At 42.2% G+C, this 19598-nt stretch overlaps 1 protein-coding gene across 7 annotated transcripts in view; it reads left to right on the top strand.

Moving 5' to 3' along the window:
• The first annotated feature begins 409 nt into the window (after positions 1–409).
• The window catches only part of LOC106605414 (protein cordon-bleu), a 64875-nt gene continuing 45686 nt past the window's right edge, over positions 410–19598 (top strand). For 2 of the 7 annotated variants that reach the window (XM_014201032.2, XM_045718541.1), the window contains exons 1-3: positions 411–896; positions 1284–1444; positions 18851–19063. In XM_014201032.2, coding sequence (XP_014056507.2) covers positions 1392–1444; positions 18851–19063 — 266 coding nt within the window. In that variant the 5' untranslated portion in view covers positions 411–896; positions 1284–1391. Of the gene's footprint in view, positions 897–1283; positions 1445–18850; positions 19064–19598 lie in introns of all 7 variants that reach the window. The other 5 variants (XM_045718540.1, XM_045718539.1, XM_014201036.2 and 2 more) reach the window with 3 other exon arrangements.

The following is a 19598-nucleotide window of genomic DNA, read 5'->3' as shown; positions in this document are numbered from 1 at the left end:
AATATCAGTGTTCTCTATATATTATTGATAATTATACTATACATGTTGTTAAAAGTGAACATGATTTCCTGCAATCCTCAAACAGATCGATCCATATTTGATCTGAAGACTAAAATCATTCCGTCATCTTTGTGCAATGATTAGTATCTAACACTAGAATTACATTATTGTAAAGTTAGAAATATATTTTTCGTTTCTGTTCAATTCAGTTTTTTATTTGAACAGTGAAATATCAATGTTCTCTAGATATTCTTGGATGATCAGTGATCAGCGATGTGTGTAATGTAGGCAGCCTGTTGTTGTGTGCAAAGAAATGGGCGGGGTTTAAGTGAATTAATTATTGCAAGGGATGCTGGGATCCCAGGGTTTAAATTCAAGTAGTTGGATTTTCAATAGGATAAAGCAGAGATTTATGAAATTGGCATCTGTGAGTTCTTCATTATCAATGCGATCGTTTAACTCAATAGAAATAACCTTTTAATTAATATGCTCCCTATGTCCAGATAGTGTCACTTTACAGCCTGCCTATAAAATGGACTCATTCTTTCCACAGAGCTTTATGCAATTATTAGCATATTACATATTTAGTAGAATAGTTGTATTAATGGATAAACAGCGATCAAAACGTGAGTGTGTTTTAAGTTAAATGTGGGTCACAGTAAAAAAAAATTGAGACTGGTGACAACTGTTGCCTTTTGTGCGTCCCAACCCTACTGCTCGCTCGCCTTCTGGAGCTGGCAAGAAGTGGCAGTGAATTCCCAATGAGCATGATTGACATTTGAGTGCTGACGAAGGCGGGCTCGGACAAGAACAGGGACAACCGGCATTTACACGGATTATTCCGAAATCGCTTTGCAATTATCTGTTATGAGAATATGAATTAAAACAGAGTCGACGTAAGTTAACTATTCTACCTATCACACCCTGAATGTTTATGCGGTTACTTTGTATCTCTGCGCTGCGACTTTTTGTTGTGAAGACAACTGTTACTATGTTGCAGGACTTTAGTCTGCAAATGACTGTCAAATTTGAGCAGTCACTTTTGTATGGACCAATAAATCCTATTTTGTAATTAATGTGAAACTAATGTGTATTTTTTTTTAAATAGCCTAGCCTACATTGTGTTGACTGCATTGTCGCCTAGAAGTAAACAAGCAAAATTCTCAACTATTGTTTCATTATAAAAATAGCACCCATATTTTGTTTAAGAATTATAAATGATAAAATAACACTTTTTTTTTTTTTTGTCCTTTTATCGGTTATTTGGATATCAATGGGCTTAGATATCAGTAGAGCTTTGGTGTCCTTGATGACAGAACAAAAGGAAAATATTGAGGATAGCCAAACGTTTACCATTGAAGTTGGATATTAGCAAAAACAGTCAGTGCCACATGCAGAAGATGGATTTTGGAGAAGTCAACACAGCCACAAAACCTCCAATAGGGTAAGTGTGAGGAATTTGAGGTCTCTAATAATTGTTTGTCTTTCCCACTCCAAATGTGTATATTAATAAGTATTGTGTTTGAATAACTGTTCAAACAATCCAATTATCATAATATTGAGGACTGGTGATGGAGACAGACTTGGTCATAAGGTGACTTGATCCAAGAGAAACATGGAGAATGCCTATCTGCCACCTAGCAGGCCTTTGCATATATCATATATATATAATATATATGAGGCTATATTCTTTAAAAACAATATACACTTCATGAATTGTTGTAAGCCTAAAACAGTCTTTCTCTCCCTGTAGTTGTCAGTAGACACATCAAAAGCCATAGCATACAGTATCGTATGTATTGACAGGCAGAGAATTCCAGTGTAGTTGAATTCTATGGAAAACAAATTGCATGACCCCTGATTGGGAAACAACTGTGGGCCAGTCCACAACAGAAGCTTTTGTGCAGTGGCAGTTACTGAATTTTTACTGTCTCTGTAGTTCTTTTGTCACCTCTGTTGTTGTTGACTCAAGGCAACACAAAACATCATCTCTAAAACTGCTGGGTTACACTGTTTAGGCACTTTTAAATATTTCCTAATCTACATTATACAGTGTAATTCAAATCTTCTTACAGATGTAACTCAGACACTTTGGGATTGTTGTATAGTTATTATTCTATATCTTTTTGTGCAGAAACACGTTCTATCCTTCAAGTGTCATAATGTGGTAGAATCTATTTACTGGTGTTGTTGTGGGAGGCTGAAGTCCACAACCCTTATTACCTGCAAGTAAACAAAATCCTTTGTATTTTGCACCTATGGCCCTGAATCTCCTCCACCCTGCTGAAGGCTTTTATATAATCACCTCCAATGACATGTTGCAGAAAGCACATGATGAATAGTGGTTATTTAAAGACAGCAGTTGCTGAACATTACTCTCTGCTCTGCCTGTCCCTCTGGAGACCAATGGTGCCATTTCCTTGGTTGTTCCCATTAACTGAACATTTTTCAAATCTCTTTTTTAAGTGATCCCTGGCCAAGAAAGCAGTAGTTGGGTCATTCCATTTATTAGGTGCATTTTGAGTAGTGTAACTTGGCAAAAAAAAACAAATAATTAAATTCACATTTATTTTATGTCGTAAAGAGCACGTTCAACTTATTAAAAAACATGTTTTCCCATCTCAAGAGATTAAATAAAGAAATTACTATAGTAAGTGCCTATTAACAGGGTTGACTGTAACAGGGTTGAGGACTTATTAAATCAGCCATAAATCCCCTTGACAGGGAGAATGGAAGCTTGTTGTGTGCAACAGGGAGGGACTATTGAGTGCAAGCTTCACAACAACAAAACATTTGTAAAACATTTCTAGTTTTGGTAACAAGGTTGATGTGTTATGCTCGATCCGCTCAGTTTTCCACCACAAAATACCAGAAAATTTAAAAAAAGAGTAGAACCAGCTCACTTGCTTTTAGACTATGATTTGACAATTAGATGATCAATGTTCCAAAAATAAAAATGAAAGTGAGAGTTAAACAGGGCTGACCTTATGTATCACCTTAAAATGAATCACTAATCACATGAGATACATAATAGTTTTCAGAAATGACTATCAAAGCAACAAAACTATGGCTTTACAATGATGATGAAAACTTGGGGTTAAGTGGGTTAAAATCTTCCTGGAAGTTACAGAGGATGCACAGAGGGACATGTCAAAATGCTAAAAGTTTTTAGTCATAAAAAATTTGATTTATTGAATTTTTATGTGGTCTATATTAAAGGGGACTTCATTTAATATAACAGGTTTTTCAAATTCAATATTTGTCCACAATTTCTTCTTAAAATATGAAAGGATGCAAAAGACACTCATTTCGGGGAACGTCTCAGTTATTAGATTCATATTTTTTTTTTAAATCCCAACGGAACATGTCAAAGGTTGTACCTTTACCAGTTGGTGAAAGGTTCTCTTTAGATTACTATGACAACTGCCATCTGTTAGGGTGTTCTCCTTTTGTCAGTAAGTCCGCTAACGTCATCACAGAGGCGTTAGCAGCTTTAATTTACATGGCAAGAACAAGAAGGGAGGTTTAAAGTGAAACGAAGCCCATAAAACACTCACAGGGAGGTAAGAATGTCCACTTCTGAGGCGATGGGTTATGTCCCCAAATGGCACCCTATTCCCTATATAGTATAGTGCACTACTTTTGACCAGTGTCCTATGGTCCCTGTCAACGGACTAGTGTGCCATTTGGGACACAGTCCACTTCCGAGGAGATTAATGCTCATTTTGGTACATGGGTGACTAGATTTTGAAATCTGAGCAGGCAATTTCAGTGGAGGCTACTAAAGCAGTATGTGGTTTCAAAGTGATGAAGGACTTTACCAAATGAAGCCCTGTAAAGGCCAGGTAGGCAGATAACTGGCAGTCTGTGGTTAATGTCTGAGGCTGTGTATGGACCCTGGTCAAAAGTAGTACACTACATAGGGATTAGGGTGCCATTTGGGACAAAACTTTCAGACATTCTGAGACACCAGCCATCCTTTTTTGGTTAGCTAGCCCAGAGAGCCCTGCTCCTCCTAGCCCTGCTCTGCCTTACTGTGCTATAGGATGTTATAGGGAGTCCAATCTTGATCACAACAGTATGTGTTTAATTGTATGTGTATATTTATTTTGCACATTGTCATATAGAAGATGACACAATTGCAAAATAGTCCCGCTTACTATTTTGGTGTGTTTCAAACATGTGGATACTCACTGTATAATGTGATATACAGTTACAGTATAACTGCTCTGGAGTTAGCTTGAGTCTATTTGTTGTTTCTCTTTTGTGTGAATTGGAGCATTGTGTGTGTTTTAGGGGCTATGAGCAGTTCCAGTCCCAGGTCTAAAAGGCTAAAGTGTACAGACCTAGGCCAACATTCTTAATTAGCAGTATGTGTGTTTAGTACTGTAAATGCCTGGGCCTGGTGTTGTTGTGTCTGAGCTAAGGGACCATCTAGAAGGGTGTAGTAATGGTTCTCAGACCAAATTGTCTCCAGAGCAGACATTTCTATTTGTTTTTCAAGAGAAGATCATTTTAAGCTTTTTGCAAGATGAGAGAGCAGTGTTGGCGGTGGTATATGGCTGGAAATAACTACTCCTGTTTTACTGGCCATCGGTTTTAAATTGACCTGACTGCCTGGCACTAGTCTTTATAAATAGTTCTCTGACTGCCACCACACACAGCAGATGAATTACTTCCATGGACTCTTTTGTGCGTATGCTCTACTTGTATTGGGACCTGCCCTATCTAGTTTTACTATTGTTTACGCAGTTACAACTCAAGTAAGAATAGTTTTGAAGAGAATACGTTTCAACTCATTGGTAGGTTACATCATAATTATGTAGACACACATGCATACCATTTTAGGGAATTTATTGCTTTTAAATGTAATTATTGTAGTCAAGAGGGCAACATGAACACGTTTTAAGTGTGTCATTACTCTTCAGCAGTCTGTTGACTAGTTTCACTGTCCTCTCCTGCATGGTGGATATGAGGGGCTGTTTGAACACAAGTTGAGCACTAAACTACAGGACCTATTTTGGGCCACTGTCAGACTGTGTAGTCTGAGGATTGTGTGGTAGGTGGGTTTGTGGTGAAGACTGATCAGTGTACAGTACAGTTGAGACTAGCCCCAAATATTAGGTTCGGTGTGGTAGTAATCTTGTGTTCATTAATAGCCATGTTCTTACATTGGTTGGTTTGGATGTTTGTGATTATTTCACCTGCACCATCACACTGCGGATGGCAGACTCTTAGTAAGAGGAAGACCAGCTGTTGATTATAATGATGCTTTAGGTTATCATACGGTGATGCTAGTACTGACACTAGTTTACCACTGTTTACATCTGTTTCCTTTTTCACACCTTTGCTGCAGTAGCCTCCCCTTATTTAACAAATACCATAATCATATGTTAGTCTCATTCTGTGACTGGAAGTGTCTATGGCTAAAAGAGGAGTGGTATAATATGTGTTTCTCTGAGTCCTTCCCTGCAGCAGAGCTTTGTTAATTGAGGGAGTTGCTTAGGGAGTATGGAACAAGCTAATTGTTATTTCCTGCTGTTCTGTGCCCTCCCTCCCTCCCCAGTCCCCGCTGCTCAGTGATCTACTCCCTGTCCTGTGGGATATTACCCTCCACCAGGGATGGTTTCACACACAGAAGCTGTTCTAGACAGGCCAGGTTATACAGTATAATCCTGGGTTGCATCTCAAATGGCACACTACTCCCTATATAGCGCACTACTTTTGACCTTGGCCCATAGGTCTCTGGTAAAAAGTAGTGCACTATATATTGTAGGGATGCAGACCTGGTGTAAAGGGTTGGCTATACAGTGTAGGTGTCTCTTGTTTGCTCTGGCATGTGCAATCCTCGAAGATTAGGTTCTGTCTGGGATTGAGAGAGACTGAATGCTGTCCAGACATACGTGGAACACTGTCTCTATTAAAGGGGACAGGTCTTCTCATGACATGGGTCATGGCTAAGTGAAAGTTGGTCTGAGACCGTCGTCTGAAGCGGTCAGTGGATCAGAGCAGAGACTTAGTCTGCTTCCCAAATGGCAACCTATTCTCTACATAGTTCCCTACTTTTGATCAAAGCCCTATGGACCCTGGTCAAAAGTAGTGCACAATATAGAAATAGGGTGCCCTTTGGAACATTGACATATCTGCAGTAATATGGGATGCTAAAATAATTACCCTATTAACTCAGTACTGCACCATCTGGCTTCAGAGGCTTTGTTTGGTCCACTCAGCCATGTGTCTTATAAGTAAACTATAGTTGTATGTATTTGTTGTGTCAATAGCCTACTTCTGAAATGACTTCAGAACACTGCTCAATGGTGTATGCTATATTTAATAGTTGCATTAAGACATTCCTGAGGTACTTTGAAGTGAGGATGCTTTGTCATTATTTGTTCACTAGGTAGGTGGCATGCATGCACTCTTTAAAAAACGGTGCTATCTAGTACCCAAAAGTGTTTTGGGGCTGTACCTGTAGAAGAACCCTTTGAAGAACCCTTTTGGTTCCAGGTTAGAACCCAATCCATGTAAAACCCTACCCACAGAGGGTTCTACATGGAACCGAAAGGATCCTACCTATGGGGACAGCCAAAGAACCGTGTTTTCTATGAGTATGTAGTTGAAGTGAATATGTTGACTGTTTTTTCCTGTGGCTGTAATTACTTATGCGATGTCTCACCTTCAGTCGTACATAGATCAGGCAGCCCTGAGTCACCAACCAACCAGGAGCAGATGACCAGACCTAGGCACCTAGCTTACATGTCTCTGACTACTGTGAAGGGAAGAGGGGTGGTGTCTGGTTTGTTACAGTACAACAAGCGGTGTCTCTGCCTCTCCGTTAGGTGGATGTAAGAGAGAACGGCAGCCCAGAGATGCTCTTCTCTTATTCATGTATCTCTCTCTCTCTTGCTGCTAATGAGTCATTTATTCCAGAAGGCACCTTTGTTAGAGCCAAAGGAGCTGTGTTCACTTGTTCCCCCAGAGATGTGGTTATAGTCAGTACAGTCCTGTCCCTCCCAGAACCAGCAGCTTTGGAACGGTCTGAGGCTAGAGTATTCTGAGCATGGTGTGTGGGTGTGTAATGGTTCGAGGCTAGCAGAGCTGGAGTATTCTGAGCATGGTGTGTGGGTGTGTAATGGTACGAGGCTAGCAGAGCTGGAGTATTCTGAGCATGGTGTGTGGGTGTGTAATGGTTCGAGGCTAGCAGAGCTGGAGTATTCTGAGCATGGTGTGTGGGTGTGTAATGGTTCGAGGCTAGCAGAGCTGGAGTATTCTGAGCATGGTGTGTGGGTGTGTAATGGTACGAGGCTAGCAGAGCTGGAGTATTCTGAGCATGGTGTGTGGGTGTGTAATGGTCTGAGGCTAGCAGAGCTGGAGTATTCTGAGCATGGTGTGTGGGTGTGTAATGGTACGAGGCTAGCAGAGCTGGAGTATTCTGAGCATGGTGTGTGGGTGTGTAATGGTCTGAGGCTAGCAGAGCTGGAGTATTCTGAGCATGGTGTGTGGGTGTGTAATGGTTCGAGGCTAGCAGAGCTGGAGTATTCTGAGCATGGTGTGTGGGTGTGTAATGGTTCGAGGCTAGCAGAGCTGGAGTATTCTGAGCATGGTGTGTGGGTGTGTAATGGTTCGAGGCTAGCAGAGCTGGAGTATTCTGAGCATGGTGTGTGGGTGTGTAATGGTTCGAGGCTAGCAGAGCTGGAGTATTCTGAGCATGGTGTGTGGGTGTGTAATGGTACGAGGCTAGCAGAGCTGGAGTATTCTGAGCATGGTGTGTGGGTGTGTAATGGTCTGAGGCTAGCAGAGCTGGAGTATTCTGAGCATGGTGTGTGGGTGTGTAATGGTTCGAGGCTAGCAGAGCTGGAGTATTCTGAGCATGGTGTGTGGGTGTGTAATGGTTCGAGGCTAGCAGAGCTGGAGTATTCTGAGCATGGTGTGTGGGTGTGTAATGGTTCGAGGCTAGCAGAGCTGGAGTATTCTGAGCATGGTGTGTGGGTGTGTAATGGTTCGAGGCTAGCAGAGCTGGAGTATTCTGAGCATGGTGTGCGGGTGTGTAATGGTCTGAGGCTAGCAGAGCTGGAGTATTCTGAGCATGTTGTGTGGGTGTGTAATGGTTCGAGGCTAGCAGAGCTGGAGTATTCTGAGCATGGTGTAGCGTGTGTGGGTGAGTAATGATAGAGCATGGCATTTGGGAAGAGGCCATGGGGGGAGAGTGTCTGATGTTGGAGTGCTCTGGACTGGAACGGAATACACCCTCTACATAGTCTACAACTGAAACATCCACATAGCCCTCTTTAGTGACTCACCCGCTATCATTATCTAAAAGGAGAACATTTTAAATCTATACGCAACAAAAATAATACACCCCAAAAAACTTTGGAGGCACCGCGAACCATAACCTAAACATAATGAAAACAGCAAGGCAAATATATGAAAATATTCATGGGCTTATGTTTTCATTTAAAAACCAATACAACCTTCATGATCTAGTTCTTGGTACATTATTTTATTATACTGATTTGACTTTAGGCTACCTGTTGGTGTTTTCCGTGTTACTGTGCTCAGAGAACTGGGTATTGTATTGTAGTAGAGCCAAATACAGTTTTAAATGGCCACTTCAGAGAGCATAGGCCAGGTTGTTATCATCAGAAAGCCAATGAAGACCCTGCCATCTCAGCAATAAAACAGGGTCGGCTTTAGTCTACCCGTCGAGTAGTTTGTCATTTGAGAGTCGGGGCATATGCTGAATTAGGAAGCTGCATGCTCTTAGCAACTGCAAACAAATGTCTCTGTGGAGCTCAAATGTCCCCTAGATGCATGTGGGTCATTCACTTTTTGCAGGATACTTCTATCAGTCATAAATACCCAGCTGCTACCAAATAGAGAGCAAGTCTCTCTCTCCTAGTGGTGTAAATATAGGTTGCTATGAGAACACATGGCTCCCAGAGGGCATGCTGCCATTGTTGCTCTGTGGAGTGGCTGAGGGTGAGGGTATTCACTGTCTGTCCTCTGCTCAATAGGGGGGAAACTCAAGTGACAACCGACAAGAATAGCATTAGTTCTAACGTGTGGAAGGGTTAAAGAGCTTCTCAAGGTAGTTTCCTCTATATTATTTTAGCAGAGGTGGATCTAAATTGTTGCAACCGCTGCAAAAAATATGATTTTATACACACACACACACACACACACACACACACACACACACACACACACACACACACACACACACACACACACACACACACACAGTACCAGTCAAAAGTTTGGACACACCTACTCATTCCAGGGTTTTCTTTATTTTTACTATTTTCTACATTGTAGAATAACAGTGAATACATCAAAACTATAAAATAACACATGGAATCATATAGTAACCAAAAAAAGGTTAAACAAATCAAAATATATTTGAGATTCTTCAAAGTAGCCACCCTTTACCTTGATGAAAGCTTTGCACACTCTTGGCATTATCTCAACCAGCTTCACCTTCGCCTTGAAGGCCAGCATCCCAGAGTCACCTCTTCACGTTGAGACTGGTGTTTTGCGGGTACTATTTACTGAAGCTGCCAGTTGAGGACTTGTGAGGCGTCTGTTTCTTAATGGACAAAAAATGAGCTTTTCTTTCAAAAACAAGGATATTTCTAAGTGACCCCAAACTTTTGAACAGTTGTGTGTGTGTGTGTGTGTGTGTGTGTGTATGTATATATCTATGTATATATTTGTTTATTTAATTTTTTACCCCTTTTCCGTGATATCCAATTGTCCCATTGTTGCAACTACCATATGGACTCAGGAGAGGCGAAGGTCGAGAGCCATGCATCCTCCGAAACACGACCCCGCCAGGTCACACTGCTTCTTGACACACTGCTCTCTTAACCCGGAAGCCAGCCACACCAATGTGTTGGAGGAAACACCGTACAACTGGCGACCGATGTCAGCATGCGTGCGCCCAGCCCACCACAGGAGTCGCTAGAGCACGATGGGGCAAGGACATCCCGGCAGGCCAAACCCTTCCCTATCCCAGACGATGCTGGGCCAATTATGCACCGCCTCATTGGTCTCCCGGTTGCATCCGGCTGCGTCACAGCCGGGGATCGTCTGTTTCACAGACGGGGATCGAACCCGGGTCTGTAGTGACTCCTCAAGCCTCAGTGCCTTAGACTGCTGCGCCACTCAGGAGGCTTTATATCTATTTCTGCCGAGATGTGCTTTTAAATACATGTAGATAGTCGTTGGCTGAATTACTGGAAGTCTATGGGAACACTAGTAGCAATCCACAGTCTCTCATTGATGTGTCCTGACAGTCTCTCTTTCTCTCTCTCAGCACTTGGACACCCTCCAAATGAAGGCAGATTTTTTTTTCTTCCTCAGTCCTTAATCAATAGCTAGTCTGTTGTGGTATTGAAAGATCCCAAATGAGATGGCCAAAGATTTCTAAAACCAGATCAAGCTGCTTTAGCAGACAATGGGCACAATGCGTGGACTATATAACTATCCAAATAAGTATTTTATTTCCTGATATTTCCTTGTTTATTCTCCTCTTTGTCCCTTCATATTATTATTATTAATGTTATTAATAAAAACCTTTAAATCAAATGTTCAATGTATATATTTTGATCAGTTCCTTCATGTTATTGTATGCTAAGAAAAGCACTATAATATCAGGAAATAGAATATTAAGATTTTCCTTTACCTTACACACAGTACACAAATAGCAGTATGTTCCAATAGGATCCTAGTTCATATGAAGTATAGTATGTTGTTACTAATAATATGCAGCTATTTCATATGCTAATTATGGTCAGTAAAATAAATGTCTGTTGGAGTGAAATGGGTCACTTTTGTTTTATTACTCCATAGTATGCCTAAATACACAGTGCCTACTTTTTAGAGGATAGTGCTCCCATTGTTTGGGTCTAATCCCATTGTGTTGCATAGAACTGGCCATGACAGGTGTCTCTCACCACAGTGGCTGCGTCCCAAATGGCGCACTATTCACTTTATAGTGCACTACTTTAGATTGACCAGGGCCTATAGGGCTCTGCTCAAAAGTGATGCACCATATAAAGATTAGGGTGCCATTTGGGATGCAGATAGTGTTTCCCCAACCTTCAACTTCTAAAATGACAGGTTGTCATTGTGTACGTCTCTCTTAATCAGGTCTAAACTGGCTCCTGCTTCTAATACACTACATTACAGTCCCAAACTCTGCTAACATATTCCACTATTTTAATAAGACCCAGGGAAGGAAGGAATATTTTTATTTCCATAATTATTTTGGCAGGATAATTTATGAACCTCATACAGTACAAGCGCTCATCAGTCTTTCCTTTGCAGAGTTAGCCAGTGAGTTGTATCTCCCACTGACTCACTGCTTCCTTTATTGTTGTCCAATACAACAGAGAGCATTATTGATATGAACTTGAGCCCTGTGGCAGAAAGAGCACAGAGGGGTTGACTTATTCTAACTGGATAGTTGCCTAGAGGGGAGCAGAGTCTTATTTGGGCCTTGGAATGTGAACAGTCCCATGCACACAGAGACTAATCTCGTAATCAGTCTAACACAACACCAGGGTAACAAACTGCCAGGTCAGATTATAGATGTAGTACCTATTCACTGGTTAGCTAGATACCCTACAGCTACTGCGGTTCCTGTGCTGTGGGGCTTGTTGTGATGCTTACACACTCCCACTGGGTCTAAACAGCTAGGTTAGGTTTATAGTAGTAGTAGGCCACTCCTCTCAACACCTAGCTGGTTGGTTAGTCACTGGCTACTCCCTACTGTAGTCCCCTGTGCTGTACTGTGGGGTGATGTTGTTGACCATATCATAGTGTCACCATAGTTACACTATCTATGACAATACCTACTGCAATGTAATCCTGCAATGATTACAGCTGTGAGTCTTTTGGGGTAAGTCTCTAAGAGCTTTGCACACCTGGACTGGACAATATTTGCCCATTATTCTTCAAAACATTATTCAAATGGATTGTTGATGATTGCTAGACAGCCATTTTCAAGTCTTGCTATAGATTTCCAAGCTGATTTAAGTCAAAACTGTAACCGGGGTCACTCAGGAACATATAATGTCATCGTGGTATAAAACTCCAGTGTAGATTTAGGCTACCCCTTGCCGATGATAAACATACCCATATTATAATGCAGCCACCACCATGCTTGAAAATATGAAGAGTGGTACTCAGTGATGTATTGGATTTGCTCCAAACATTACACTTTGTATTCAGGACAAAATGTTCATTTCTTTGCCACACATTTTGCAATAATACTTAAGTGCCTTGTTGCAAACCGGATGTATGTTTTTTCACTCTGTCATTTAGGTTAGTATTGTGGAGTAACTACAATGTTGTTGATCCATCCTCAGTTTTCTCATATCACAACCATTAAACTCTACCATACCTTTGTCTGTACCCTATACCTTGAATCTATTTTATCGCCCCCAGAAACCTGCTCCTTTTACTCTCTGTTCCGGATGTCCTAGACGTCCAATTCTCATGGCTTTTAGCCGTACCCTTATCCTACTCCTCCTCTGTTCCTCCTCCTCTGTAGAGGTGAATCCAAGCCCTGCAGTGCCTAGCTCCACTCCTATTCCCCAGGCGCTCTCTTTTGATGACTTCTGTAATCGTAAAAGCCTTGGTTTCATGCATGTTAACGTTAGAAGCCTCCTCCCTAAGTTTGTTTTATTCACTGCTTTAGCACACTCTGCCAACCCGGATGTCTTAGCCGTGTCTGAATCCTGGCTTAGGAAGACCACCAATAACTCTGAAATCTCCATCCCTAACTACAACATTTTCAGACAAGATAGAACGGCCAAAGGGGGCGGTGTTGCAATCTACTGCAGAGAGAGCCTGCAGAGTTCTGTACTACTATCCAGGTCTGCACCCAAACAACTTCTAATTTTAAAAATCCACCTCTCTAAAAACAAGTCTCTCACCGTTGCCGTCTGCTATAGACCACCCTCTGCCCCCAGCTGTGCTCTGGATACCATATGTGAACAGATTGCCCCCCATCTATCTTCAGAGCTCGTGCTGCTAGGTGACCTAAACTGTGACATACTTAACACCCCGGCCATCCTACAATCTAAGCTGATGCCCTCAATCTCACACAAATTATCAATGAACCTACCAGGTACAACCCCAATGCCGTAAACACGGCACCCTCATAGATATCATCCTAACCAACTTGCCCTCTAAATACTCCTCTGCCATTTTCAACCAAGATCTCAGCAATCACTGCCTCATTGCCTGCATCCATAATGGGTCAGCGTTCAAACGACCTCCACTCATCACTATCAAACGCTCCCTGAAACACTTCAGCGAGCAGGCCTTTCTAATCGACCTGGCCCGGGTATCCTGGAAGGATATCGACCTCATCCCATCAGTAGAGGATGGCTGTTTTTTTTTTAAATGCCTTCCTCACAATCTTAAATAAGCATGCCCCATTCAAGAAATGTAGAACCAGGAACAGATATAGCCCTTGGTTCTCTCCAGACCTGACTGCCCTTAACCAACACAAAAGCATCCTGTGGCGGTCTGCATTAGCATCGAACAGCCCCCGTGAAATGCAACTTTTTAGGGAAGTTAGAAACCAATATACACAGGCAGTTAGAAAAGCCAAGGCTAGCTTTTTCAAGCAGAAATTTGCTTCCTGCAACACAAACTGAAAAAAGTTCTGGGACATTGTAAAGTCCATGGAGAATAAGAGCACCTCCTCCCAGCTGCCCACTGCACTGAGGATAGGAAACTCTGTCACCACCGATAAATCCACTACAATTGAGAATTTCAATAAGTATTTTTCTATGGCTGGCCATGCTTTCCGCCTGGCCACCCCTACCCCGGTCAACAGCACTGCACCCCCCACAGCAACTCGCCCAAGCCTTCCCCATTTCTCCTTCTCCCAAATCCAGTCAGCTGATGTTCTGAAAGAGCTGCAAAATCTGGACCCCCACAAATCAGCCGGGCTAGACAATCTGGGCCCTTTCTTTCTAAAATTATCTGCCGAAATTGTTGCAACCCCTATTACTAGCCTGTTCAACCTCCTTTCGTGTCGTCTGAGATTCCCAAAGATTGGAAAGCAGCTGCGGTCATCCCCCTCTTCAAAGGGAGGGACACTCTTGACCCAAACTGCTACAGACCTATATCTATCCTACCCTGCCTTTCTAAGGTCTTCGAAAGCCAAGTTAACAAACAGATCACCGACCATTTCGAATCCCACCGTACCTTCTCCGCTATGCAATCTGGTTTCAGAGCTGGTCATGGGTGCACCTCAGCCACGCTCAAGGTCCTAAACGATATCTTAACCGCCATCGACAAGAAACAGTACTGTGCAGCCGTATTCATTGACCTGGCCAAGGCTTTCGACTCTGTCAATCACCACATCCTCATCGGCAGACTCAACAGCCTTGGTTTCTCAAATGATTGCCTCGACTGGTTCACCAACTACTTCTCCGACAGAGTTCAGTGTGTCAAATCTGAGGGCCTGTTGTCCGGGCCTCTGGCAGTCTCTATGGGGGTGCCACAGGGTTCAATTCTTGGGCCGACTCTCTTCTCTGTATATATCAATGATGTCGCTCTTGCTGCTGGTGAGTCTCTGATCCACCTCTACGCAGACGACACCATTCTGTTTACTTCTGGCCCTTCTTTGGACACTGTGTTAACAACCCTCCAGACGAGCTTCAATGCCATACAACTCTCCTTCCGTGGCCTCCAACTGCTCTTAAATACAAGTAAAACTAAATGCATGCTCTTCAATCGATCGCTGCCTGCACCTGCCCGCCCGTTCAGCATCACTACTCTGGACGGTTCTGACTTAGAATGTATGGACAACTACAAATACCTAGGTGTCTGGTTAGACTGTAAACTCACCTTCCATACTCACATAAAACATCTCCAATCCAAAGTTAAATCTAGAATTGGCTTCGTCTTTTGCAACAAAGCATCCTTCACTCATGCTGCCAAACATACCCTCGTAAAACTGACCATCTTACCGATCCTCAACTTTGGTGATGTCATTTACAAAATAGCCTCCAACACCCTACTCAACAAATTGGATGCAGTCTATCACAGTGCCATCCGTTTTGTCACCAAAGCCCCATATACTACCCACCACTGCGACCTATACACTCTCGTTGGCTGGCCCTCGCTTCATACTCGTCGCCAAACCCACTGGCTCCAGGTCATCTACAAGACCCTGCTAGGTAAAGTCCCGCCTTATCTCTGCTCGCTGGTCACCATAGCTGCACCCACCCGTAGCACGTGTTCCAGCAGGTATATCTCACTTGTCACCCCCAAAGCCAATTCCTCCTTTGGCCGCCTCTCCTTCCAGTTCACTGCTGCCAATGACTGGAATGAACTACAAAATCTCTGAAACTGGAAACACTTATCTCCCTCACTAGCTTTAAGCACCAGCTGTCAGAGCAGCTCACAGATCACTGCACCTGTACATAGCCCATCTATAAATAGCCCAAACAACTACCTCTTCCCCTAATGTATTTATTTATTTATTTTGCTCCTTTGCACCCCAGTATTTCTACTTTGCACACTCATCTACTGTCAAATCTACCATTCCATTGTTTTAATTGCTATATTGTATTTACTTTGCCACCATGGCCTATTATTGCCTTTACCTCCCTTATCTCACCTCATTTGCTCACATTGTATATAGACTTATTTTTCTACTGTATTATTGACTGTATGTTTGTTTTACTCCATGTGTAACTCTGTGTTGTTATATGTGTCGAACTGCTTTGCTTTATCTTGGCCAGGTCGCAGTTGTAAATTAGAACTTGTTCTCAACTTGCCTACCAGGTTCCATAAAGGTGAGATAAATGTAAAATGTAAAAATAAAAAACTCTAACTGTTTTAAAATCACCATTGGCCTCATGATGAAATCCCTGAGCAGTTTCCTTCATTTCCGGTAACTGAGTTAGGAAGGAAGGCTGTATCTTTGTAGTGACAGGGTGTATTGATACACCATCCAAAGCCTAATTAGTAACTTCACCATGCTCAAAGGGATATTCAACACTTTTTACACCTCTACCAAACGGTGTCCTTTGCTAGGCATTGAAAAACCTCCCTGGTCTTTGTGGTTGAGTCTGTGCTTGAAATTCACTACTTGATTGAGGGACCTTACAGATAATTGTATGTGTGGGGTACAGAGATTGTGTAGTCATTAAAAAAATCCTCTTAACCACCATTATTGAATATGGATTGAGTCCATGCAACATTTATTATGTGATTTGTTAAGCACATTTTTACTCCTGAACTTATTTAGGCTTGCCATAACAAAGGGGTTGAATACTTATTGACTTAAGACATTTCAGCTTTACATTTTTTTAATGAATTGTTCTACAATCAAAATTCCACTTTGACATTATGGGGTATTGTGTGTAGACACAAGATCTCAATTTAATCAATTTTAAATTCGGGCTATAACACCAAAAATTGTGGAAAAGTAAAGGGGTGTGAATACTTTCTGAAGGCACTGTATTTACTAAATCGTTGCCACTACTTCAAAAAACATTTTTAACCTTTATTTTATTATTAGTAGTATTTGTTTTATTTTGCTGAGACGCGCCTTTGGTTGAATCAACGTTGTTTCCACATAATTTAAATGAAATGATGTTGAACCAACGTGGAATTGACACTGAATTGACATCTGTGCCCAGTGGGAAGTTAGAAAAAGTTAGAAATCGTCCTCAGATTCTCATCAGATCGTCCAAGAAACCTCCAAGGAGACTAGCTAGCTAGCTTGTAATCCTGTAAGTATAGCTAACCCTATTATAATTATTAGCTAAGATACAGTAACGTTACGCTAGCTAAATTATTTCGGGGGTTAATATAGAATTGTCTGGTGATGTCACTGAGCTCAAGAGATAAAATGAAACTGTCCTTGATTTACAGATGAGTTTCAAAGGAAGAGAACATAATAGAATTTTCATGTATTTTGGAGTACAATGTCCTTTAAAAAAGTCACCAGAAGTGACCTTCTCACAGTCGTTCAAGAAAATCTTGTATGTATTTCCATTGGATTGTGTGTTCAAATAAAAAATATCTCGGGTTGATTCCTTTCACAACTGGCCAATGAAGTGGAGAGAGCAGACTGAGTGCTTCTGTGAACGGGCCATTTGTAACCCAGTCACTGAGGAAACTGCACTTACTGCCCAGCTCAGTAACTGAGTTTTTTTCTCTCTAGGAGATTCTCTAATCGCCCAAGAGCGAGTGTGCGTGTGTGCGTGTGTGCGTGTGCGTGTGCGCGTGTGTGTGTGTGTGTGTGTGTGCGCGTGTGTGTGTGCGTTGGCTGACTCTGGAGACAAGGGCACGCTAAGATCTCAGTCTCGAGCGGAGGTGTACGAGTTGTTGTCCCAGTATCAAACACACAGTTACACAGGTGCAGTCTCCCTGACCCATTCATAGTGGTATACTGCAGAACACTGGTTTTGACCATGACGTCCTTTTCATTTAATCGCCCTCTCTGTAGTGTTTTGTTTTGAACAATTGTGGTTCAATGGTTCAATTACTCTGAGGCTGTGGATGGATGCCGGACTTAGTTATTAATAATTAACTTAGGTGAGGTTAGAGTCTAAGCACGATAGTTTGTTGAATGTTCACATGCATGCCTACTCTCCACCTTCACAGAACAAGTTGTCTTCAAGGCTCCTAGAAGAGACCTTTTCCCTGTAGCCCCAGTCCTTGGGAAGGATTTATAAACATGGACTGATATATAGAACGCTTAATCAAAAGCCCAAGGACTGACTTGACGTGAGTGGTGCAGATTTATCTCATACTGTTGTTTGCTCAGTAGGGAGAAAGTGTGTAGCTATTGAACATACCTAGAAGGGAAAAAGCATTAATCATTGTAAACTGTATATTATAGTCAAGATAATGGTGTGTGCTGAGACAAAGCTACAATTTGTTCCTCTGACACGTGTCAAATACATACAGAGTCAGGTGTAGTGGAAGTTAGGACCACTAATGATTTACATCATCTTTTCTCAAAGTCCTGCCATCAGTGCAGTTAGCGCCATGTATTTTGGTGCAGTGTAGAGCTGCCGCCTGCACTCAAAAAAGAGTTGAAAAGTTATTTTATGCCTATTTATTCATTTATATATTGAAGCATTATACATTATAATGACAGACATGAGTTTGGATGAATTGCAATGCATGCTGGCTATCTTTATCCTTGTGTGTTTAGATGGTTACATCATCTCTATACTGTATAAAATAATTGTTTTATTTATTTATTTGCACACAAGAAACTACAAAACAATATGATAAAGGTTTAAAAGGCAAACCAAAAAGAGCATGTGCAGGAGGGGTTAAAAACCCAGAGAGGCTTGTAGAGCACCTCCCCTTTTTTAAATTTATAAAACAAGATAACTGCATTAAGTTTTTATAATAATGAACAAATCATGATAAGGAAAGTCCTTGGTGTGGAATATCACATCAACACGGACCACTGTGACCCTGCCAACCAATAAACAACCTTTGCATATCTGGAGACAGACTTGCTTATGTAATCTCGCTGAAAGACAGAAAGTCATTGCCATTCAAGTTGTCTCTGTTCTTTTTGTTGTCACCTATCCCAGTGCAAAACAGCAAAGTAGTGCAAAGTCTTGTCTATTCTATTTCCCTTTGAATCACCATGACGACCGGACTGCCTTTTCTGGGAGAAAACAAAACAACATAATTCATTTCTCTAGGTTGCCACAATCAGGCCAATCTGCAAATTACAATTTCACTCTAAAATATCTGATTATAAAACTAAACTTAACCCAAAACTTAGTCATACCCCTGACCTTATGCCTGTCCCTGACCTTATGCCTAACCTCTGTCCATCCCTCAGGAAGGGAATGAAGTCCCGAGCCCCCCCACCGCCCCTGGCCCCCGAGCCCGCCCCCAGGAGAATCTTCCGTAATGCAGTGCCTGACGGGGGAGGCTCAGCGCAGGGCAGTATGGGCAGCATGGTGATGGACACCAAGGAGAACATGAGGACCAGCGTAGACCTCCACATCACTCTGCCTCAAGGCTACCAGACCAGCAGCACAATGGACGGCAGGTGAGAGGCAACACCACACACTCGTCACATATGCATATGCACACGTACACATTACCCCTTCGACCCTCAATTCACAGACTCTGTTATGTATGTGGATGTGGCCTTGTTTGGTATGTGATCGGAGAGGCCTTTTCAAGGTTCCCTCAGTGGCCCAGAATCAGTGTGTGTGCATGTTGTGAGAAGCTGACCTGCCAGAGCCTCTCTGGCCTTAATGAGGGTCTCTCTCACTTTCTGCTGGAGCAGTGAGTGAATCAGACTAGGCCATCCAGGACTCCAGCCCTCATGCAGAAAACGAGACAAGGGCCTCTGTTAATGCTGTTAATGAGTGGTATGTGAGAGTTTCTAACAGTATTTTTTTGTGAACCAATATAGGACAGTGATCCCAGGTCTGTCTGTGAAGTCTTGCCAACTGCTCTGGACAGAGAAAACTGATCTGGGATCAGGCTCATACAGTGGTCGTCATCTCTCTCACTTGGGGCCGTCTTTTCCATTGTCTTTTACTCTAAGTGATGCTCTTTGCCAAGTAATTTGTGCA

The sequence above is a fragment of the Salmo salar genome, chromosome ssa05 (assembly GCF_905237065.1).
Source record: "Salmo salar chromosome ssa05, Ssal_v3.1, whole genome shotgun sequence".
NCBI lineage: Eukaryota > Metazoa > Chordata > Actinopteri > Salmoniformes > Salmonidae > Salmo > Salmo salar.
The sequence above is the reverse complement of the archived record's forward strand: the minus strand, read 5'-3'. Positions and strand labels throughout refer to the sequence as shown.